General features: G+C 47.5%; 1 protein-coding gene across 5 annotated transcripts in view; it reads right to left on the bottom strand.

Moving 5' to 3' along the window:
- Window positions 1-7,940: 7,940 nt before the first annotated feature.
- The window catches only part of SSH2 (slingshot protein phosphatase 2), a 228,519-nt gene continuing 212,923 nt past the window's right edge, over window positions 7,941-23,536 (bottom strand). For all 5 annotated transcript variants that reach the window (XM_051992246.1, XM_051992247.1, XM_051992248.1 and 2 more), the window contains 4 exons: window positions 21,651-21,797; window positions 18,113-18,313; window positions 12,748-13,582; window positions 7,941-11,080 (listed from right to left, as the gene is read on the bottom strand). In XM_051992246.1, coding sequence (XP_051848206.1) covers window positions 9,104-11,080; window positions 12,748-13,582; window positions 18,113-18,313; window positions 21,651-21,797 — 3,160 coding nt within the window. In that variant the 3' untranslated portion in view covers window positions 7,941-9,103. The remainder of the gene's footprint in view (window positions 11,081-12,747; window positions 13,583-18,112; window positions 18,314-21,650; window positions 21,798-23,536) is intronic.

The raw sequence follows: 23,536 nt of genomic DNA, 5'->3' as shown, positions 1-23,536 counted from the left end.
AGAGACGCGGCAGCTGTGACCTAAGGCGGGCGCCCCCAAACGAGGGAAGGGGCAGCTGTAACCTAAGGGAGACGCCCCCAAACGAGGGAAGGGGCAGCTGTGACCTAAGGGAGACGCCCCCAAACGAGGGAAGGGGCAGCTGTAACCTAGGCAGGCGCCCCCAAACGAGGGAAGGGGCAGCTGTAACCTAGGCAGGCGCCCCCAAACGAGGGAAGGGGCAGCTGTAACCTAAGGGAGGCGCCCCCAAACGAGGGAAGGGGCAGCTGTGACCTAAGGCGGATGCCCCCAAACGAGGGAAGGGGCAGCTGTAACCTAAGGGGGACGTCCCCAAAACGAGGGAAGGGGCAGCTGTAACCTAAGGCGGACGCCCCCAAACGAGGGAAGGGGCAGCTGTAACCTAAGGGAGACGCCCCCAAACGAGGGAAGGGGAAGCTGTGACCTAAGGGAGATGCCCCCAAACGAGGGAAGGGGCAGCTGTAACCTAAGGCAGACGCCCCCAAACGAGGGAAGGGGCAGCTGTGACCTAAGGCAGACGCCCCCAAACGAGGGAAGGGGAAGCTGTTACCTAAGGGAGACGCCCCCAAACGAGGGAAGGGGCAGCTGTAACCTAAGGCAGACGCCCCCAAACGAGGGAAGGGGAAGCTGTTACCTAAGGGAGATGCCCCAAAACAAGGCTCATTGATTGGGTTATTTTGGAGGGAGAGGAGTGTAAGGGTGCTGGTGAGCCCTCCAGTGCTGGGGAAGCCTCAGGGACACCAGGAGATAGATGTGTGGATCTACCAGCAAGGGAAGGGAAACCGACTTTATGTGCTTAGGAGAGGCTGGGTTAGAACAGGGAATCTTAATAAGGTCTGTGAACTGGATGACTGTATTCGAACCTCGTTGGTTCCCTGGGTAATCCTACGTATCTTTATTTTACGCATTTAAAACCGCGATTGTGAGGTCTCCATCACTTCACCAGCCTGTGTGCCAGAGGGTCCCGCACAAAAGCAGGCCTGGGAGACAGTTCTTTAGGATCCTCTCCAACTCTGAGGTCTGTGATCCTACGCCTGTACGTGTCTCCCCCAAGGCCTGTCGAAGAGAATTCACTGTCCCTGGTCTGCTGGCCCAGATCCACTGCCTGCATCTCCCTTCTTTGCAGTGGGTTGTAAACCCCAGGAGAGCTCAAAGTTTCTCCTCCTCAGCACACTGTGTGGAGGAAACCCTTCCCAAGGGGGAAGAGGCCAGCAAAAAGGTCTCATGGATGACCAATTATCTGCTGCAGTCCTCCCTCTGCTTATGGGAAGGACCACACCTGGGTGTCCCAAAGGGTCTCCTTGTCATCAAGGGAGAAGGGGAAGCTGTAACCGAAGGCTCCTGTGGGAACCTTTAGACTTAGAGAAACCACATGGGGCCAATCTTTCCCCTGATCCATTGCCTCTCCTCCGTGTTCCAAGGAAAGGGGATCCTAGCCTGTCCCCTGCAAGCGGCAGGGTGGTTACAGCCCTGCTCTGTCCTATAGAGCTCCTAATGGTTGCTCATTCCTTCATTCACTCTTGGTGACCCTGTGGCCCATAACACCCGATCCCTTCTATCCAAGCTCATGAGTTCCTTGTCGTTGGCCAGAATCAGATAATGGCTTTGGCCCTACCCCCACAAGCCCCAATTTTTTTTTTTTTTTTTTTTTTGTCCCTAATGTGGAGATGAGCTAAGTGGAGAGAAGGGGGTGGGAGGAGTTTCCCTTCTATAATTAAAGACCTCCAAGGGAAGATAATTTTAGGGGAGAAAAGGCCGGCTGACCAATGAATCTGAGAGGTAGGAACAGCCCTGGAATAGTTTCCAGCAGCCTGAGGCAAATCAGTCTGAGTCCCTGATTCTATTTCATCTGCAAAATGAGGTTCTTAACCTTTTTCTGTGTGGCCCCTGTGGCCCAAGGCACTGTTTGGTGATATCTACAGATTCTTTCTTCTAATCATGTTTTTAAATCCCTAAAGAGATGGCAAATTTCAGTGATTAGTTAATAAAAATAAAAATGTCATTTGTTTTCCCATCTAAGCTCATAAAACCCTTCAACTTTATCGACTACCTTAAGAACCCTCAGACCAGATTCTGACTGTAAAGTCTCAAGTCAGCAAAACTGGCTGGCTGTTCTCCCTTGGAGATTCGGTCCGCAGCCTCCTACTGCATTACTCTACACCCCACTCCGAGGCTCTTTAGCAGACCATAAAGCTTGCTTCCTTTTTCTTTTTTACTTAAAGAGCCGGATACTCCAGCCTCGCAAGGAGGTCTGGGGCTGTCCCCAGCTTTACCCTTTGTGGAGCTGTACAGGCACAAACGAATCAGCTCCCGGGCCCAAAGAGGCAGCAGCACACCAGCCTTGCCAAGTGGTACGGGTCCAGCTCCTTCACCCATCCATCCATCCGCAAAGGCCCCGCATCCATGCTGCGGGACTCTCCCTGCACTGGGCGGGCGGAGCCAATCAGGGCTGAGCAGGAACTCTGGCCAGACTATCCATTCTGCCTGGAGAGGCAGCTTGGATCACCCCCAGCAGCCCTGGGGAGGCCGGCACATTTTATCTTTCGTTTAAAACTACTCCAAAGGTGGGGATCTTGTCTTGGCTATTGGGGCTGGCTGGGAGGTCTCAGGGTTTATTGGGGATGCCCAACTTTTATCACCTCCCCAAATGATAAGGCCCATCCTTCGGGCCATCTTGCCATGGGTCCAGCCCGGGTCGTGCTGGAGTGTGTCCCTGCACCCCCTATTCCCGTCCAAGGTAGCTTCTATCAGGCAAGAGGAATGTTTTAGAGCAAACTGGTTAGCTTCCCCTTTCCTTGGACATTAGTTAACCATCCCACACCAAACTCTGCTTGCCTTGAACTTAATAACAGACTTATGAAAGGTTTGCAATCCATTATTTGTTCCTGAACGTTTCAGGTGGTCTCCTCCTGGGATGGACTGAAGAGGCCGAGAGCCAAGTGCTTTTTTGAGTCACAGTTTTGAGACTTCCCATGTGCCTTCCCAGGAACCTCAGCATTATGCTGTGAGATGAGGGTCTCCCTAATCCTCCCATCTCCCCAGTTCTCCGCCCCTCTGATGAGGGCAAAACCGTGGGTGGGTTCTGGCATCCCCTCTCTCCTTTTCTCAGCACCCACCCTGCTTTTGGAAACTCTCCGTGTTTCCCTCCATTAGCTCCTTGAGAACAGAGCGTCCCTGGCATAGGACCTGGCATAAAGTGGGAGCTTAGAAATGAGTGGCTGACTGGGGTGGTTTGCCTGGGTCCACAAACTAGTCAGCAGCAGAGTAGGGATTTAAGACCAGGTCTCCTGACTTTTCATCACATTTTCTCCGTTCTAAGCAGGGAGCACCTCCCTCGCATATGGGGCAGTGGTACCCACAAGATACTTAGTAATACATGAAGCAGAAAGCCGGAGAAGACAGAAGCTTTGTCTCTCTCTAGGACAGGACAGCCACAACACTCCAAGGCAAGCTTTGTTCTTCCAGTGTCTTTCTCTCTTTGAGAAAGGCTGGGAAGCCTTTCCTTCTCTGGTAGCCACATTTTTTTTTTTTTTTTGGTAGTACATCATGAGACCAATAGGTTTGTCCTTCAGGTTCCCAATAAGATTGCCACTCAAACACATTTACTTCTTGAATACAGGATACTTCTTTTCCTGTATACCTTCTATCGGTACTTATGGGCTACAGACAAAACTAGCCTGAGAGGTTACACCTGGCTCTCAAGTTCAGTCACTTCTGGTTTGGGTTAGATCTATGTCCTAGAAGGTAAGAGAGGTTCTGGCTTGTTTATTCCCACTTTTGACTTGGCCAAAGCAAGGTACCAGCTTTGGGGGCCAAAAGTAAGTAATTGGTCATCTGACTGGAAAGATTGACTGAAAAGGTACAGCTGCTTTTCTTCTTCCTTAAAAATACACTTAACTTTTCTGACTTAGCATCTTTTCTGGAGAGAAGGACTACAGTTATGTTTCCTGACCCATATCATCCTAGTAAAAGCATCCAAGAGTCCAAGTTCCAACTGTTCTCCCCCTCTCCCAAGCCGCCCATTCCAGGGCCAGATGCACAGGTTCTAGTTCCCCAAATACATCCAACAAACGCCTCCTACTGCACAATTTACACAAACACAAGTTTCATCTTCAAAATAAAAATTTATTCAATCTGTAACAAGAACATTGAAGATGCACATCAGTGCACAAGTTCACATTTAAAAACAGCGGAGCACATTGGTAATAAAAATCTATGGTACAGGTGGGACGTCCCAACCACCAGAGGAGATCAAGGAGGGAAACAAGGCCAGTGGCTTTTATGCTCTGCTTTTACCGACTCAGAAAGGTCCCAGAGATTGCAGGGAGCGCCTGCTCTATTGAAAAAAAAAAACACATACACACAAATGTGGATGGGTGGGTATCGGGGGATGATGGAAGAAGGAGGTTTTGAGGGGCTGACTTTCCACATTCAGAACAATTCCTATAGTTCTGTCACATCTGAAAAAAGGAGAAAAGGCACAGCCTTCATGGGCTCTGCCAAAAAAACCAAAAGCCAATGAGAAAGACAGAAACCAGAATCACTCTGGGTGCATATTGGTTGGGGACCATTTCTGGGTCTTGCTGCCCAGGTTCTGTTTGGTGCCCTGGAAGTGTGAGGAAGGAGGCATTGGGTCTCCACCATGTAGGTGCCTCAAGTTGCTGTTTCCTATCCCCAGAAAGCTGGGTGAGGCAGCAGAGATGCCTTTTGGGGGAATCTTTGAGTTGAAAGATAGACCCAATCTGGGCATCCTGTCCTCGATCTCTGAGAAAGTAAGGTTGGCTCTCTTTCCAAAATCAGAGGTGGACTCAATCCTCCTCTTTCAGGCTGGGAAAATACAAAAGCACCTTTAAATTGCTTTCCCCCTCTAAGACATTGTGGTGGGGGGATGAGGTGGGGGTAAATGTACAGCTTCCTGCTTCAATGGCAGGGCTGTCCAAAACTCCCTCAAATGGGTATTGTGTTAGCCCAGTGTGAGCCAGTTAGTCACACTTGGCCTGAGAGCAGGACTGATCATCGTTGCAATTTGGAAGGAACAATAAAGCCTAAACTGCCTTTAAGCTGGATTGATGCTGAAACAAATAGCTAGGAATCTCACCTTGTCCACCACACCAAAGAATGACCAAATTAAAAAAAAAGCAAGACACCAGTCATTCACCATCACAACCGTCACTATAAACAGACAGCACCACTGAGGGACTGATGAACTACTCTCTACACAGCACAGTAGGACTGAAGTGCAGCAGGACACGGGAAGGGGGGGAGAATCAGTTCCAGGCTTCACACACTTATCCGTGAGGACTGGCCGTCATGGCCGAGGCGTGGTTTTGTGCAAGGATCAGGGTGTGCTGTGACTTGCAGTACAGCCACTTCTGGGTGACTCGGGGTCAGGGGAACAGCACAGTGAGATAGAATACACATTTTCATATTCACAATGTAAACAATAAAAGGTCCTCGAGCAGGTTCCTAAAACAGCTGAAAAACAGCTTTGTATAACAAAAAAATGACCTTAAGAACACGACCTCTTTTTGCTTAGTGGATTACTCTTTGTAGCTTCTCTCATGTAACACTGACCCCGTGTTACTTTGGACCTGAAACTCCAATAGGGCAGGTGAGGGTTTCTCAAATTCTGCTATATTCCAGAAAAAAAAATCTTTTCTTAGAGAGAACCCCAAAGAAACTCCAATTGCATTCACAGGATGTCAACAAGCTCAAGAGACATCAATTGGGAACAAAGAACCAGGCACGGTTGAAGAGTCTGGTACACCATCAATATTTCCTTTCTGAATCCCAAAGGCAATAGGACAGAGGCCTGGGAGACCGGGAGCTACTACATTGTAGTATTTTAGTTACAAAAAAAAAAAAAATGACAAAATCTTGATAGTTCTCTTTGCAGAGACCATTTATAAATCTTTCTAAAGCTCAAATGATTTCAGGCACAGTTCAAAGCCTCTATCTGCTCTTGGAAGACCCCTGTATACCAGATTTATGTCATCCAGTGTAGAAAAGATGATTCCAGTTTGTAAAATTTTTTAAAAGGTGGATTTGATTCATTTTAGATATTCAGACAAAAAGAGAAAGCCACTGTGGAAGAATGGCGTGAGAGAGGCCCTTCCCAGCTCTGTAATCTGCCCAGACCTAGAAATTTCAGTGCTGGATTTTCCATGAGTAAGAAAGGAGCTGGTCCAGGCCAAAAAGGGTCATTGGAGTTTGGAAGAGATAAAGGTGTGACAAGTCCCACTCATCACACAACTATTCATGGACCTCCAAGGGGCTGGTCCAGAATGGCTCTGGGGAAGGGCTCTCGTTCAACCATGTCATGAGATAAAAATTCTCTAATGTGACAGAGATGCCTCTGGAAAAACCTCATGGCACGTCTGAATGAGAAACCCTAAGCTAGGAGACACTTAGAAAGCAAACCGCAAACAACCAATCAGCCAGCAGATGGATGGTAAATCTGAGGCCTTGTCCTCTACTCCCGTCCAGAATGGTTTCACAGCATTACGTCCCCCGCTCCCCCCCCCCCCCCGAGATCCTTCTTTCTGTATTTCTACTGTATTTCTTGTTTATAGAGGGAGGAGAGTTACAGACTTGCAATATTGTCGGTATTGCTCACTTCTTGTGATCTGGGATAACATTATCCCAAGGGGTTCCTGAAAAGTTGATTCCTCTCCTCACTGCACCCCCTTTTCGGTCTCTGTTTCTCATCACTTATTACCTCCCTGGCTCTTTTCTTGTAGTCACACTGGTGGTGGGGAGGCCCACAGTGATAAGACTGCATAGTTTTAAAGGAATAATCTGGCAGCGTACAAGTGCTGCCCACACAAGCCTTCTCCCTGGCCTCCGCACACAGGCGCCATTCAAAGACATTTTGCAATCCAGCAAATATCCAGCAATGACATGGGCTGAATCACAAAGCCCTGTTAGGATGTCACCTGTTTGAACATTTAAAGAAAGTGGCTAAGTCCACAGACCACAAGGACACCCTGAGGAGGAGGATTCTTTCCGGCCACGGCTACTGGCAGTGAATTTAAGCCATCAGCCTGGCTTCCAAGAGACAACTGGATGAACAGCTCTTCCGCAAGGTCAAGGGCCTGCTTGGTCCCCACCTCTCCCAGGCCCTTCCCCCCTACCTTAGGGACACCACCAGCAGTTTCCATTCCATTGGAAGGCTTCACTCTCAAGGACTGGCCTCAGTCAATCCTTCCACAATGGGGACTTCAACCAAGACAAAAATCACAGAAAGGCAATTTATGAGTCCCCTCGGTTTGGATTTATCCTGCTGGGCAAAATATGTTTACAAGGAGCTAAGATAGGGATTCACATGAGGCTGCTGATGGGAGGCAAGGGTAGTTACTAATGATGTCCACAGGCAGCTGTCCTGATGGGTGGCCAGGTTGGGGCCTAGATGGAGTTGTGGGTGAGTTCACAGTCTCACAGCCTTAGGCTCCCAGCCTCCATGAGGATGTTAAACACTGGGTAGTAATAAGTCTTAAAATTCTCCCTGGCCATGGTTCAACTACTGGCAAACTTAGCTTCCGGAATCTCAGGCCCAAGAGAAACCAGCTCTGTGCTTAAGGCCTTTGGGGGCTTCTTTGAAGAGAAAGTAAATGTTATACCATTTGGCAGAATTCTGGTGGTGATACAAGGTCTTACTTAAACAATTAAAACCATCGTCACCACGTTGCGCAGACCCCCACTGACACCTACAGAGCTACTCTGAGATGACATCTTTGTGGACATTTTCCAGTTACAGACCACAGTCTTGCTCCATTATAAGCAAAACAAAACTAAACCAAACACACACACACACACACACACACACACACTCACTCACACTCACTCACACACTCTCTCTCTCTCTCTCTCTCTCTCTCACCAAAAAAACAAACAAAAAAAAAACAAACTGTAAGAAAATAACAAAATTATCTACATAAATATTGTATATACAATTTAGGAAAACGACAAAACTTCCAGTAAAGGAAAAATACCTTTCGTCAAGTGTTAACAGTGACAATATAGAAAAGAAAGCTTTGCATTTGATGGAGGCTATACACATGTAATGTAACAATTCAAATGTTTCCTATGAAATAATTAAAAAAAATTACCCACAAAACATAGGCAGCATTGGAGGAAACACGGCATGGGGAAGAAAAATAAAAACGTGGGGGAAAATATGGCCATTAAACTCAGAAGGCCCACAGCAGTATTCAAGTAATGAAAGGGTTAAAACCCTAGTGACAGTTCATTTAAAAAGAACACTTCATCTTTTGATTGCTGTTTTTCAACAGGTCATTCATTTCTGTTGAAAACATTTTTCCCTAAAGGATTAAGAAAGTGGCTGAATACAGAATCCAGTTCAGAAAGGACAGACCAGGTCATGAGATGGGCTTCTAGGGCTGCCTCTAGACCTTCCTCACCGGAGGCCTTTTTCGGATTTTGTTCTGGTGCCACAAGAAGCTGTTTAGTAAATCAAATCCTGCCTTCAGCTGAGCCCTTCAGCAAAACACTGAGAGCTAGAGGTTGGGAAGAAATGGATGCTATGTGAATGCCCCTTGTAAAATCAAAGCAGAAGCCACCCATTCAAGGAAGAGACCAGGGTCTGGAGTTTGACTTCTGCCATCTCTCCACGTGACCCATGTGGCCAAACCTGAGACTCAAGAGCATGCTCAGAAGGACCTTCGGCTTGGGCTTTGCCAATGTCTACCTCCCTCCACTCCCCCTGTCTCTCGCTTCACCTTCCTGTGCCTTGTAGGCGTGCACATCTTCTGGGACCGGGAGAGAAGAAGCAGGGGGAGTGTCCGAAAAACAGCAATTTGCTTTGGATGGTGTTCTTTGAAAATGAGGTGGTTTTTTCTTTTTTTTTTTGAGGTTGTCTGAGTTTCTTTAAAAACAAAACAAAACAAAAACCCCAAGGATAAAATGGCCTCGCAGTCACACACAGAAAACCCACACCCTGCATGCGCCAGCAATAGTAAAATGACCAAAACATAGAAAATTAACCAATAAAGTGCATGTTCCTTACATATTACACCTGCCCCTTTTACAAACACACATTTCCCTTGAAAAGTCCCGGGTGGGCTCCAGATCACATGGTATTATAGAAGGGATTGGTCGTCCGCTTTTTGTCATTGGACTTTTTTAGTCTCCTAAGAGGCTGAGTTCTCCCATGCTGCGGTCGCTCGGCTACGGTCAGGCCGGGTCCGGGGCATGGAGGATCTAATCCCTGCTGTCTCTGGGGCGAGCCGAGGCTCCCGCCAGAACTAGTCAATTCGTGTCCTGAACCGGGGAGCGAGCCCTGCGGAGCCGACCCCAGCTCTTTGGCATACTGCGCCAGAGGCCGCTCGACGGGCTTGCTCTGCGCCATGCACTCCGCCATTCTCAGCGGCTCTACAAAATACGTGGTGGGCTCTAGGTGCTGGGAGAGGGGTCCGAGCCTGGCCGAGGGCTCTTCCAGGGAGGGCCCCTTTGGGCCCGTCCCGATGAAAGGCTGGAGGAGGTCGGGGTGAAGGCCTTCGGGGGACACCAACTCTACCTCAGACACGCCGCTCTTGTGCAGATTCAGGTGACCCAGCCTCGCTAAGGAAGCCGAGCGCTTCATCTGGGACGGCCTGGTGAGTCCTGCCTGCCGAAGCACTCGGGACTCCATTTCTTTTGAATGCTTCTTCACCAGCCTAGTGCCCCGGCTGAGGTTCTTTATACTGTCACTACTGGAACTATATGGGAGACCACAGGGAGTAGTCTTGTGCCCCTCCCGCGGGTTCTCAACCACTCTGAGGTTTTCACTGTCCCCCAGGACCAGAGCCCCCTCCCCCTCCCCGGGGAGCTCGGGGGTGCCGCTGGGGGTATGGTCAGCACAGCAGCTCTGCTGGGAGGAGGGCTCACTGTCCGTGGTGCTGCTTTCCTGCGTCACCCCTTCTATGTGGAGGACAGCCTGGGGATGGGAGCAATCCAGGCCACCTGAAGGTAGGGGTGCTAGAGGACTCCCCGAAGGAGGACTCCAGCCCTCCTCCTCTTCGGGACTGCCCAGGGTGAAGGCAGCTTGGGGAGCCCCATCGCGCTGAGGAGACGCAGGACGAGGAAGAGGGAGTGTTTGAGGACGCGGAGAAGCTGGCTCTGGGCACAGCGTGGTGTTGAGATTTTCATCCACAGAACACATCACGACGATGGTGTTCTCCACCGTCACAATCTTCCCCACTTCCGCCTTCTTTTCTGCTGTAGCCACGTCAAATATGAGGTCAGGAGATGTCACCATGGGCGTGTATTCAATGACTTCAAACCTTTTGGGAAGGTGGTCCGGAAAAGGCTTCTTCTTGGACGCTGGGGGCTCCTTGGATGCCCCTCCCTGCTTTGCCCCAACATCTGCCAGGGCGGGCTCTTGCAAAGCGGGGTGGAATGCCAGCGGCGCAGATGCCTGGTCCTGCTGGGCAGGGAAGCCCTCCCCCATGCTGTCCTTTGCTCTGGCCTTGCCCGATTCCAGGTCTTTAGGGCCTGAGGCAGGTTCCGGGGCGGGCTCATCATTCTTGTTTCTTGGGGTTCCATCAGGCCCAGTGGAATCATTCCTGGAGTTCTTGCGAGTGGGCAGCGCGCAGAGGGGAGCGGCACTATGGTGTTCTTGCTCCTGTCTCAACCGTTCTTCAAACTCCAAGGTTGCCCGCCTCACAGACCCAGGGCACCATTTGAGTGCTGGGTTCAAACCTGGACCTCGTGACTCTGGGTCTTCCTCAGTTAGGTCTCCTTCTGGGTCTTCCAGGGGGACTGGGGCCATCAGCATAGCTTCCTGGTCTGCCTTTGCCAGCTCAGGCTGCAGTGTGCAAACTCCCTCCTTCTGGTCCAGGTGGATGGGTTTATTCTCAGAGGCCCAGGTTGTCTCAAAGACCGGCAATTCGTGGATAGTGTTTCTCTTTGGTGTTTGGCATGGGTTGGACAGGATATCTACCTTCTGCTGACACTGCCCAATTCCTTGATTGATGGATTCAATTTCAGTGACAATTTCTTTCACTGAAATAGCATTTTCTGAGTGAGATTGCATCATGTCCTCTGGGCTAGTCACTTCAGAGATGTCCTAAGAGAAAAGAAGAAAAAGATATTTACAGTAAATTAATTTGGTTGAAAATGTAACTATTAACAGTCACTTGATTCTAGAAAGAAAATCTATTTAACTATGAATATATAGTGTGTCTAAAGTGTGAGCATGTGAGACTTCCATAGCTATTTGTTTTGAGCTGAGGAAGATGTCCTGAACATTAAAATTATAATGGTCTCCTACTGCCTGCTGTGGAACTGAGAGTGCAGGGAACACTGACTGATGGAATCACTACTAAGTTTCATTGGCTGCTTTTACACGACATTTACTCGGTGGGTTTATGCTTTTTGGGAATCTTGACCATGTGTATTAGTAGCAAACTTAAAAAGCAGTTTATAGCCTTTACTAATTTACTTATGGGTTCTCAAGTGGCTTCTCCAGCTAAAGCCAAAGAAAATGCCAGTCGGCTCCTACTCCAGTCAGACAGGGTTATTTCAATCATGCAAAGGGGCATAGACTGGGAATACTCTACAGGATGAATAGTTGGGATGGGAGATTTCCCTAGGAACTACCCTGGTCCTTCTCTTCAAGGAGACAGAAACTGAGAGCAGAGACTACTGAGGGTCAGCCGCATCTCTGGGAGGTCAGGAAGAACCGAGTGTGCCAAGACTCACGAGGGTATCTCCAGGCCCTGGCCTGCAGAGACAGAATTGAAGATAACTCTGCAGAAGGATATTTCAGTCAGGACTGTCAAGGTGGAAGGGGGGCATTTTGGGTAGGGGCTGGACAAGGTGGCCACCAAACTCATTCCCTATTCTGAAACTCTGTGATTCTGTGACTATGATCGGAAAAGAGCCACTAACCAAGTGGTTTATAGACCTCTTAACAGAAAAGGGACAGGAACGTAACATGGGCCAGCTAAGGAGATGGAGTAGAATGAGGCAGGCACTTAAGTGGAGGCGCCCCCTTCTCCACTCTGAAGATGCCCACAAACTACTCAATAAAACAATGTCTAGCGTTTCTGTGGTGCTTTAAGGTCTGAAAAGCACGGGATGAAGAGTATCTCATGTGACGTTCCCAGCCCTGGGAGGTGGATGCCATTATAATTCCCCATGTTATAGCTTAGGAGGCAAACACTGGTGAAGTGGCTTTGCCTGGGTCACAGAGCTGCCAAGTGTTTGGAGTTGGAACTGATCTCAGTTCTTCCCAATTCCAGTCCAGCTGTTTATCCATTGCACCCCGAGTTGCCCACCTGGTAGGAAGCTAAGATATGGGAGGGACCCCGGGGATAATAGGACCCTGGCTGCAGAGGCTCCCACTGGGCGCCAAGCAGGGATGCTGCCCATCCCGAGGGGTCAATTCAATCAAAGGTGGACTTCAGTGGTACCAGACGCTGCCTCCACTTCTGCACGTGTCAATACTTCCCCTCAATGAGGGGCAGATTCTTAATTTAGGGGAGACACCGGAACATGTCTGTTTCATCTGTGTTGTCTGCCTTGGCCAGATCTTTGGACAGGCCTAAAGGCCCAGGGGAAGCACCCTCCCAAAAGCAAAAACATCCCTGGGAGTCTTTCCCCAGCTGCTGCTGCACCGCCCAGGCCCCCTACGCTCCCACAGCTCCCTGCTGCTAATCAGAGCTGCGACAAAGTGCAGCTCCTGGAGTACTTGGGCCCCTGGCTCTGGCAGAGGCCTTCTGGGAGCCTCACCTTTGGCTGGTCTTCATCCATGGAAGACTCTCCTGACACATGGGGGGTATTGCTGGAGGAGCTGCTTCTCTGCCCCTCGGGGGTCACCTCCGAAGGGGCTGTTTCTAGCACTGACAGCCGAACTCCACCATTCCTCCCCACCCCCGCTTCCTCAGGCCTGGAGTGCGAGCAGGAGCGGGGGCGCGTCTCCTGGGAGAGCTCCACAAACTTCTCCAAGGCACTGAAGAAATCGATGCGATCGGCACTGAAGTCTGACGCCGCAGGCTGGGGACAGAGTTGGGGACCAGGCGAGTCGGGGTCTGGAGACCCCGGGAGGTCTCTCAAGCGAGATGTCAGCTCTTCCATGGGGAGCAAATGGACACTGATGTCTGTTTTGAGTGCGTCCGTCTCCAAATCTTCCACTGTCAAGTCTGGGAACTGTGTGGGGATCTCCAAGGGGTTTTCAGGCTGGATTAAGGCTTCAGATGCATGGCAATTGTCAAGAGGAAATTTGGATTCGCTCAGGCAACACCCGGCTGAACACCCATTAATGTTATTGAGATTTATTTCGTCCTCAATTTGTCCCGTATGAAATTCTCTAGACGTAAACTCTAAGCAGATCATTCTCTCTTTAGTGCACAGTTCATGTGTGTTGACATCTTGGGGGAGCCTGTGCTCCACAAAGACAGGGGTTATCGGGGGGTGGCTCTCAGCAGTCTTTGCGTCGGTGATCTGGTCTGCTGAGGTGGTGATCTCTTTCCGGTTAAGCTCCAGTCCTGATTGGCGGATTGGCTCGTGGTGGTCCGAGAGGTCGCTATCAGAGTGGGATCGCCAGAGCTTATTGTGCCGTTGTTTGCTGTTGAGGAAAACAGGGAAACATCTAAAGTTAGTGCTTCAAAACAGTGAACCACAAGTCCAACCCCAGACTGCTTCCAGAGTCTCATTATCTTGTGCATTGTGGGACCTCAGTCTGGGCTAAGGCTCCCAGAAGGGGGAAGGCCATGCTGGGCTTGAAGGGAGTGGGATTAGGAGGAGGTCAACAAGGAGGGCACAGGTGCTCCATGGGAAAGTACATCATGGGGGAAGCGATGATGCAGGTTAGAGAGCACCAAGGGCCTCAAGCGTGGGCCCTTTGGAAAGAGGTTTCTGCATGAAAACCACTGAGCATCTCAACAAGCACAAAGAGATCATGAGAACAGGCAGCTTGGAATGAGAGGGAAGGTGGAGGCGGGCCCGGAGAAGGCTGGAAGCTGCAGGCACGTTTTCAGTTATTTCCTGGAGGGGCTCTGACCGGACCAGGGCAAGGTCACCCTGCCAGGAAAGCACGGATCCTTCCGAACGCCGGCAGAGCCCGTCCAGGATGACCTCCACAGCTTTTCTGGGGGGATTCCATCTAGGTCGTGTGCCTGCACTGTGAGCAGCCAGTGCTGTTCTCAGGCTCCTGCCCGTCTGACTGGGCAGCGGCATCTGACCCACACTGGAGGGCTGGGGGCTGGAGATGACAGGTTTGAGCTGCAGGGTGACTAGCTGCCTCTAGGCGGCGACAACGTGCCACCTAATCCATGTGGGCAGAGGGCCGGGAGGCAGAACCTCGGGGCTGTGCCGCTGCCGGGATTTCCCCAGGTCTGTTCTGTTTCCCGAGTCCCCTTCTAACTCTCTCCCTCCTGAGGTTCTCTACTCATTCCTGTAGCATCTATTGACCAGGAGGATTTCCAGACGAGCCAAGAGAGACCCCAAGCCCAGGGTGGGGCAAAATCTGGACTCCTCTGGCAAATTCCTATTCTGTCAGATCATTTAGGCAGAATTCCCAGGAATAAGAAGTCACTCAGGCTCTCTACTATATCCAAGGGGGTCAGAATGCAGGTTACTCCACGGCCAGTGGGCAAATGAACGCCGTCAGGTCCCACGGGGACCCCCATTTTAGGACAAATGATTTCAAAACGTCTCTGTTCCATGTTGAATAGCCCAAGAAGCCTTTTTTTTTTTTTTTTCATGTTTTGGAGCCTCCCACTGATATCTGGTAAATCAGGGTCTATATTGATGGAATGGAGGTTGCAGAAGCATTAGGAAGATAGATCAGCTAACAGAGATTTCTGAAAAGGCAACTGATGTCCCACTTGGGCTGCCCCCTCCTCTCCTGGAGTAATGCACTAGGAGGGACAAAGCTGGCTCACATGGCCCTGAATCTAGAGACAAGCCTGAGGATGCCTCGTTCCCATTTTGTGGCGAAGAGCCTTGGGAAGATTTCCAAGTGCCACATGAACAGCCACTGACCGGGCCCCTTCTCCAACAGTGGAGGGTGCGTCCATGAGGGTGTGCACGCGTCTGTTGTATGCAAGCATGTGTGCGCACGCCTGTGAGCAAGCCTACCTACCAAGAGGTTTCTGAAGCCTTGCTGCTGGTCCTGCTGAAAGTGACACAACTGCTCAATGTTCCTTTTAACCTGTTTAATTTTTAACTCTGTCTGGCTCCCCCACCTGTTATCTGGCAGGTGACAGGAAGCAAGCTGCCAAGAGCGGGCAACAAAGCACAGATGCTTAAAAGCATCAGCCCTGGGTCCTTTTCTGCCTTGGTTGGCCTTTGATCTGCATTTGGAAGCAGGGAAAACCTACGGAAGGTGGCAAGTGACATTTACTGAGTGCAGTGACTGATACTAAATCATCTCACCACTGTGGGTGACACTGGGTCTGTGCAGGACGAGCAGGGCACCTGCCACGTGTGGGGAGCTGCCAACTGTTTGGGAATGGAGCGAAGGCTCCCTCAGGGAAGGAGAATCTGTCTTGCCTCCAGGCTCCTGCAAATAGGAAAAGCAAAACCTGCTGTTCTTCCCTTCCTAGGGCATGAGAAACCTTGTGAAAAATTGGAAATCTTTAAATCGTGGTTTTGAGCTCAGCTGCCAAATGAAAGGACTTCTCCCCTTTTTACAAAACCCTTACTTCTATACCAGCCACCCAATGATGACCAGAAGAAAGGCATTTAGGGCTCCCCGACCCTGCCAATAAACTAGGGATTTCAGAACAGATCCCAATCCCTCCTTACATAGGGTGTGATTGTATCACCCAAGGGCAACTGCTTTAGGCTCTCTCAAGGAAAGCCAGTGTGATCATGATCACACTTCAGTCACCAACAAAGGCCTGGGCTCCCCTGGCGGGGTGTGGGGGCCATGAGCCTTTTCAGGCATCTTTAAGGAAACGCACATCTGAGCATGTACCAGGAGAGCCTTGCCCGGCCCCTCCCCAGTGCCTTTTCCAAAGGGGAGGAGGAGGACAGAGCAGGAGGTACCAGCTCATGGGTGGGGCCAAGAATCTTTGCCTCCTGCCTGGCTGCTGACAGGCAGCCCAAAAATGTGATCGTGCTTATCTGGGGCAGCCCCTCCCCCATAAACTAGGATGTGACACACTGACCCATGGTCCATTTGCAAATGGTGGCCCAATGTGTCCAGCAGGACACCAACCTTTAGGTAGCCGGCTGGCTGGCGTGCAGGGCAGCAAACAGCTGATAGCGTGCCATATACGCGCCCACACCCAGACCGGATCTAACAGGAGAATGAGAGCAGACCCAGAGGTCACAAATGGCCCCTCCTTCTGGGCTCTGACCAGCAAGATTCCCCATAATTCTCGGGGTTTCTGAGATGGCCTCGGCATCTGGCCCTCTACCCTAACCGTCACACACAGTCACCAGTGGGTCCAGGAACAACAGGGAGCTTGTCTGGTGTCACCCCAGTTAAATTTGTTGGCCACAATGCTGGACAATAGGAAAGAGTCTGAGAGTCCTTCCTTAGGTTCCAAGGAGCAGCTTCTGTGCTTCTAGCACTAAAGCCTTTTCCCTGCTTCCCCCAGACAACCGCTCCATCTCCAATCCCGTGCCTCCAGCTGGCTGCCCCCCACAGGGTGCCAGGCAGAGAACTGGCCCTGTCAGGCTCAGGAAGATTCGGGCCTAGGTGCTGCTCCTGATATTTCCTGGCTGGGTGGTCCCAAGTCCTCAGCTGTAGAGAAGCTGCCAATTTACTGGGAGCTCCTCTGTTAACTGTAAAATGACAAGTTGGGCCAAAAGGAGTTTTTGGCTTTTTTTAAAGAATGAACTTGTCCCTCTGCTTCTTCCGGGCTCTCACATACCACAATGGCCAGGAGCCACAGGGAAGGGAGTCAGCTGGGGAAGCCCCCACTCTGAAATGCCTTTATCGTTTCAAACTCCGCCCCCCATCCATGTCTCCAGCACTTGTAGTGGCTGAGACAATAGAGCAAACACCGGCTGGAAGCCCACCGAGTGTCCTTCTTCATGGGGCATGCAAGGTCATTGCCTGTCATCCTTTTGGGGGCCTAAGAATATAGAATGCTTATGTCTCTTCCTATGCTCTCAGGTTTTTTTAAAAAAGGGCTTCTGGGAACTACTTCCCAAGCTAGATTTAGAAATGTTACCAAGCCCCACAAAACCCTGCACATTCACTTTAAGCTGAGGAGACCAGGGTATCCTCCCAGTCTCCTAACGGAACAGCTCACATGAAGTCATGCCAAATACCAAGTAAATATGAAGTTTTGTTTTTTTTTAGTGGAAACCATGATGCTATGTTGTGACCTATGTTGTGGCTGTAAGGGGTGAGAGGGTGGTCCCTTTGCCCGGGAAGGTCTGGAAAAGCTGTTTAAGTTATTTTTCTCAAGGGAAACACTGCCCAGAATCTGGAGAAGAGACTTCAGGTCATGAGACTTGATGGAGTAAAAACCTGGCCCCAAGCCCACATGCTTTTAGTCAGTTTTGCTTACACCATCCAATAACAACCTAGGGCCATGCTTAAGTGGAAAACCCAAGCAAACCCAGCAAGTCTCAAGGTGCCCGCCTCCAGGATCTTAATCGGCCAGGTCTAAAGTCCATTAGAAGCACTGAATCTTTCCTGGGAGAAGTGTCACCACAAAAGGGATCCTGATCATCAAGGAAAGGGAAATTCATTACTGAATAAATTTTCTGTTTCACATTTTGTAAGCAGCTGCCAAACTACTGTCAGGAACAGCTGGTTCTCCAGAAAAATCTTTCCTACTTCAGTAGAGATGTACACATGACTTTTTGATTAAGCTAATATGTTACTTCCAATTCAGCCAACATTTCTTCTGCACCTACTATGTGTGGCATACAGACCAGACACAACAAAATTAGGAAGACCTGGGTTTAGGTCTTATGCAAGACAGATGCTGACCCTGTGAGCACAATGTGGGGCACAGAGAAAACACTGTAATGTTTGTTGACTGGCTGACTGATGGGCTGTGTGCCCCTCACTTGGCACTGCAGGGCCTTAGCACCTAATGCAGTTTCTGAAATGCACCTCAGGTTTGGACCAAACCAAAGAAACAGCCAAGAGCCTGGCAAGGCTTTCCTTGGTAAGCTTCCGACTCACCTGGCCAGCAGGATGCCTTGGTACTCCTCCAGCTGCCTCATGAAGCTGGGGTTGGGCTTGGTGACGGTGCGCCTTTCTTTCACATAGTCATAGGCACGGTCCAAGTTCCAGCCATACTCCTTCATAGCATAAGCGATCACAGTGGAGGCGGACCGGCTCACCCCCATCTTGCAGTGCACGAGGCATTTAGAGCCATGTTTCCTGGTGTCATGAATTTGAGGGAAAAGAGATGGAAAAATATATTTTGAAAGTTGTATCTCAAGCCTCTGCTGTCCCTTTCTTGCAAATACTTCAAATGTACACACACATCTCTTTCCCATCACATTGGGGGGCAGTGGAAACGCCTCCTGGTTAAATTGGTGAAACATGATTATCCACTAGAAGGGAATTTCCATTTAGAAATTGGCTCCATCTGGGTGTGGGGTAGGTGAATGTCCCCACAGGCATCAGAAGTATTTTTTAACCTCTGCCAATCACTGTCTCTCAAAAACCACAGTGATTCACTGTGCTAGAAATGTCCTGAACATTCTCCTGTTAAGTTCCAGCAGGTGTTTGGTCCCTGGGAAGAAAACACGAGTCACATGAAACTAATTCCTCTCCCTCATCCAAACATGTTCTTAGATATCACTGTTCACCACGCTGTGACCCATCCATCTAGTTTTGGGGAGGAGAAAAAAGCAAAATCAGAACTACCACCCAATGACCTAGAGCAGAGCTATCTGGACCAAGATATCCAGAAGTTGAGCTATCAGAACTTATGGAGCAGGAGTTACACCTACTACATTCAATTCTATCATCTGTTCAGGAAGAAGTGGTATTTTAAAGATTTCAAAAATGAATTGTGACCCACCTAACTTTTGTTTCACTAGACATAAGCTGAGCTAAAGAGCTGCTCTACCAACTCAAAAAATACTGTCTCTCTGTCTCTGTCTTTCTCTCTGTGTGGTCAGTTCTCTATGAGGAAAAATTCATTTGGTCAGAATGGACGTCTGGAGTTTACTCTTGCTAAGGACTCTATGGTAGACTCATAAAATACTGAAATAATACTACAAGGCAGTTATTTAATTATGTGCTAAAATAAGCAAGTATTCTAGGTAAGTGAATGTTCTGGGAATTCAGAGAATGTGGGCTGGAAGACTGGATTGGATTTATAAAATGTTTTGGATTTATAATTCTGAGCTTACACACTCGGCCAATAAAGATGCTTTCTGATCAAAGATTAGAATTGGATGGGGATGTCTGAATGCTTCTTCCCACATTGACACCAATCCCAGTCTGATGAAAGGGTACGGAGCCCTCAGCGCTTGCTAACTACTTGGGCTGGCACCTTTCTGATGAGAATCTGCTCTTACTTGTACCATACACCAGTCTTAGCTCCCAAATGAGACTGTAAGCACCTTGAAGGCAAGGACTTCTTCTTTATCTCTGTTTTTTCAGGATCCAGTGCTGAGAATGGCAGGTGTTTAAATAAATGCTGACTGCATGGAATCCATCTAGTTTCTCCCAATGCATTGAATGACATTTACCTCCTTTTCAGTACCAGGACATTTTCTCATTTCTGCTAAATAGGCTAAAGCCAAGTAACTCAGATGGAAGAGTGAGCATGTGCTTTGTATTGGTCTTCCATCAAGTCCAGGTTTTCTTAATGGGTCAAGTTCCCAGTCTGTGTCTGCAGACCTCAGAAACTACCAATTTTTGTACAAACCAAGAATACAAAGTAAATATAAAATCTACTGTGGAGGGAATATGCCTTTACAAGGGATGGTTTCTAACTCTTCTCAACAAAGGCCATGAAAATCCTCTCATGACAGTATTGGGAAGCACATGCGCAGATATAAAATGATAAATTTGAAGTGTTTTTTTCTCCCTCCCACTTCTCATTCAGCTTTTAAAGGAACCTATTAAGCCATTACTTCAAAATAAGCATTGAGAACATTCTCTGGTTCCTGAATCACAAAATAGACCCTCCAATATGGAACATGTGCTTGGGGATATTGTTATCAAGAATGGCAAAGTAAAACCCTGCAGGACAGATGAAAAGGATGGCTGCTATTCAATCTGGAGCACAGACTGAGGATTTCTGGTCTGGGCAAAGTGAGCTCAGCAGTACTGGGTGGAACAGGCTCTGACAACTTAGTTGCTCTGCTTCTCTGATTCTTCACTTATAAAATAAGAATGTTGGACTCATCTTTGAGTTCCCTTCTGGCTTCAGAACTTCGTGATTTTTCAATTCTAAGCCTATGCAAGATTTTGGGAAAAAAGAGTGAATTCTATGAACTTTGGAAGTATTAGTCTGAACCATTCTTTTTCTGGGTTTGGGGAAAAGTCATAATTTGTGAGATTGTCTTTTCCTCTTGCTCGCCATGACTAGGTTGCCATTGGTGTCAGTGTGGGAGGGGAATATCCAAATGTCCACATCCAGCTCTAGCTCTTGATCACAAAGTTTCTTGACTGGTTGAGTGAAGCTTTGGATTATGAATTCAACAAATTTAACAAAAGAGTAGATCTCTGAGCCTAGAGAATGTCCATGAAAAGTAAGGACTCTGACCCTTAAGCCAAGATTTAATGGATGAAGTGTAAATAATACAAAGAGTTCTTCTTAGGTCAGAAGGTAGAATATTCTTTTGGGATACTTTTCCAAACACTCTGATCCCCAAGGAAACCGAGTCAGTTTCTTAGAGAGTTCTAACTTAAGAGTAAAAAGGATTCAGAGTAGTCAAAAAAAAAAATCCTGACCATGGAGATAATGAAAAGTCATAGATTCTCTGCTGGAGAGTTTTAAAAGTAAAAGATTCCCATTTTCCTGAATGATCTGAATGTGATCCTGTTTGAAGATATGGATAAATAAGACTGTTTTTGAAGACCTTAATATATGATTAAAGAAAATGGATGGAAAGAAAGTTTATAGCATAAAAGGTATACTGTATAAATATAAAGAAAAGCTACTTGGTGAACAATTTTCTTAGTAAGGACCTAGGAGTGATCAGAACACAGGATAATAAAACTGTATTCAAGAATGTAAAAGCCATTCTTAGCTTATGGGATCTATTTTTGTAGAGGCGGTGGGTCAAATTGCTGACCCCTGATTTAGAATGACATCTTAATAAAACAAAAGGGTAGGGAAAGCTTTCCAAAGAATGTTTAATCTAACACTTATGTCCAGAGACAATTGTATATAAGTCATCTCTTCTAAATGAGAATGCTTTGAGGAGGGAGGCTCTATGACCTCTCTGCCAACTAAAGAATTACAGTCTGAAAGTTCTTCTTTCTGGCTAATCTAAATCCCTCCTGCTGTAATTTGTGGCAGTTTTCTCTATTTTGTGCACAGTAGATAGCCAACATCTGCTTCCTATAAAGGCTTCATATTTCTGAAGATTAACGTTACTCCTTTAGGCATTGTAATCTCAGTTATTTAACCATTTTTCTTACCTTTTTTTTCTGAATTATCTCAAGGGTATATTCACATATTCCAAGTTTTACCTCAAGGTGGTGACAGCAAGAGAAAATAACAGAAAAGAAAATACATTTCTGTGCTTACTTGGCTTTGGAGATGAATTTGTAAGTGTCATTCCAGTAGGCGAGCAGATCTGTGGCTTCCTCGTCATACACCCGGATGTTATGATACTCAAAGACTCCTGGGAAGAAGTTATCTATTTCCCGAGTAACATTCAAGATGTAACGTACCCTGTGAGGAAAGCAAAGAGAGATTTGATTGATGGCTATTGTAAAACCCAAATCCAAATCCAGAAATAAACATCTTCTACTTCCTTAGTTAAAACTGATCTCCAATATGTGTAGAAAAATTGTACAAGTTTAACATATATTGGATAACTTGCCATTTAGGGGAGAGAGTGAGGGAAGGGAGGGAAAAAAATATGAAACACAAGGTTTTTCAAGAGTGAATGTACGTATTTTGAAAAAAAAAAGCTTTATAAAAAATAAAATAAAATAAATCATCCTCTTCTCAAGCACTGAATTAAAACTTACAAGAAGCTGCCGGAAAAGAAGGAATCCAATAAAAGATTTCAGTCATTTAATTCAAACAGGAGTTGTATGAAAAGGGAATTGAACATATTTGAAGTAGAGATTTAGCCTAAAAAGTGAACTTGCTTCCTGAGAGCCTCTTTTGGGGTCAAATTCAGCACCCAATCCTCCCTTTCATTTTATGGAAAGTTAGGCAACCTTTCCAGGGCAGGCTCTAGGGAATGAGCTTTATGTTTTATTGCAAACTATAAAAAATACCATGAGGCTATAGAGTAATTTACCATTTTGTTTGCTTTATGGATGTTATCTTTTAAAATTACGATTAATATACCTGTGTCACATGCACACAATCAGACCAGCAGAAACTTTTCACTCCTCTCCAGAAAGAACCTATGTGTAAGGAATTAAACCCAACTCTTTCAAGAGAGAGTTAGAAAAAGATCCTCTGCTACGTTCCTCTGTTCTAAAGTATATTTCAGTTAAATATGTTGTGTTTCTCACTGATGAAGCAACATTTATCTTTATTTATTTATTTATTTTTTTGCTGAGGCAATTGGGATTAAGTGATTTGCCCAGGGTCACACAGCCAGGACATGTTAAGTGTCTGAAGCCAGATTTGAACTCAGGTCCTACTGACTTCAGGACTGGTGTTCTATCTACTATACCAACTAGCTGCCCCAAAGCAACAATTCTTAGTGGATTCTAAGGGCTCTCAAGCTGAGGGGATACGCAGAAAGTGATTCCTTATATTATTATTATTTTTTAAAAGAGGATCCTTGGGATAGAATTTTGAAAAAGAACAGAAATTCTGCTGAGGGAATCACACTGCTTCATACCAAATTTATACTTTGGGCCACTCATATTTTCACATGGCAGAAGCTCTCAGATCCATTACTAGAAACAATTGTTCCTCATCCCATCCTCCCAGACCCCGGCCATAGAATCTCACATTTGGAAAACATCATAGAGAGCAACCATCTGATCCTTGGTTGAAACAGGCATCCCCCTCAATGCCATCTCCCCCCTTAATAACTGAGAGGTCTTTCTTAACTCTCGAAGTCACTCAAGTCCTCCCTCCCCAAAGTATGTGTTCATTTAGTGGACATTCTTGATAGGCTTCTACAGTTTCTCCCATTTGAAAAGAATGTTTCTCTTCTGTTTTCAATTTCCTGGTACACAGTAGGCACATTATTAAATGTTTATGCTACTGTAAGATAATTCTAATTATTTAAATGATTAGGAATGTTTTCCTTATCTCAAGGCAGAATGAGCCTCCCTGCAGTAGTCACTCACTGATGGGCCGAAGTATATCCTTTTGTGGACAACACAACAAAGTCAGTTCTGTTCTTTGATCCTTTCTTCTCTTTTAAGCTTTCAGGACAGGACTTTCTTGTTTCTCTCTTCTGATTCCCCCTCTAAATATCTGACTACTCCTTATTC

The sequence above is a fragment of the Antechinus flavipes genome, chromosome 4 (assembly GCF_016432865.1).
Source record: "Antechinus flavipes isolate AdamAnt ecotype Samford, QLD, Australia chromosome 4, AdamAnt_v2, whole genome shotgun sequence".
Taxonomy (NCBI): domain Eukaryota; kingdom Metazoa; phylum Chordata; class Mammalia; order Dasyuromorphia; family Dasyuridae; genus Antechinus; species Antechinus flavipes.
The sequence above is the reverse complement of the archived record's forward strand: the minus strand, read 5'-3'. Positions and strand labels throughout refer to the sequence as shown.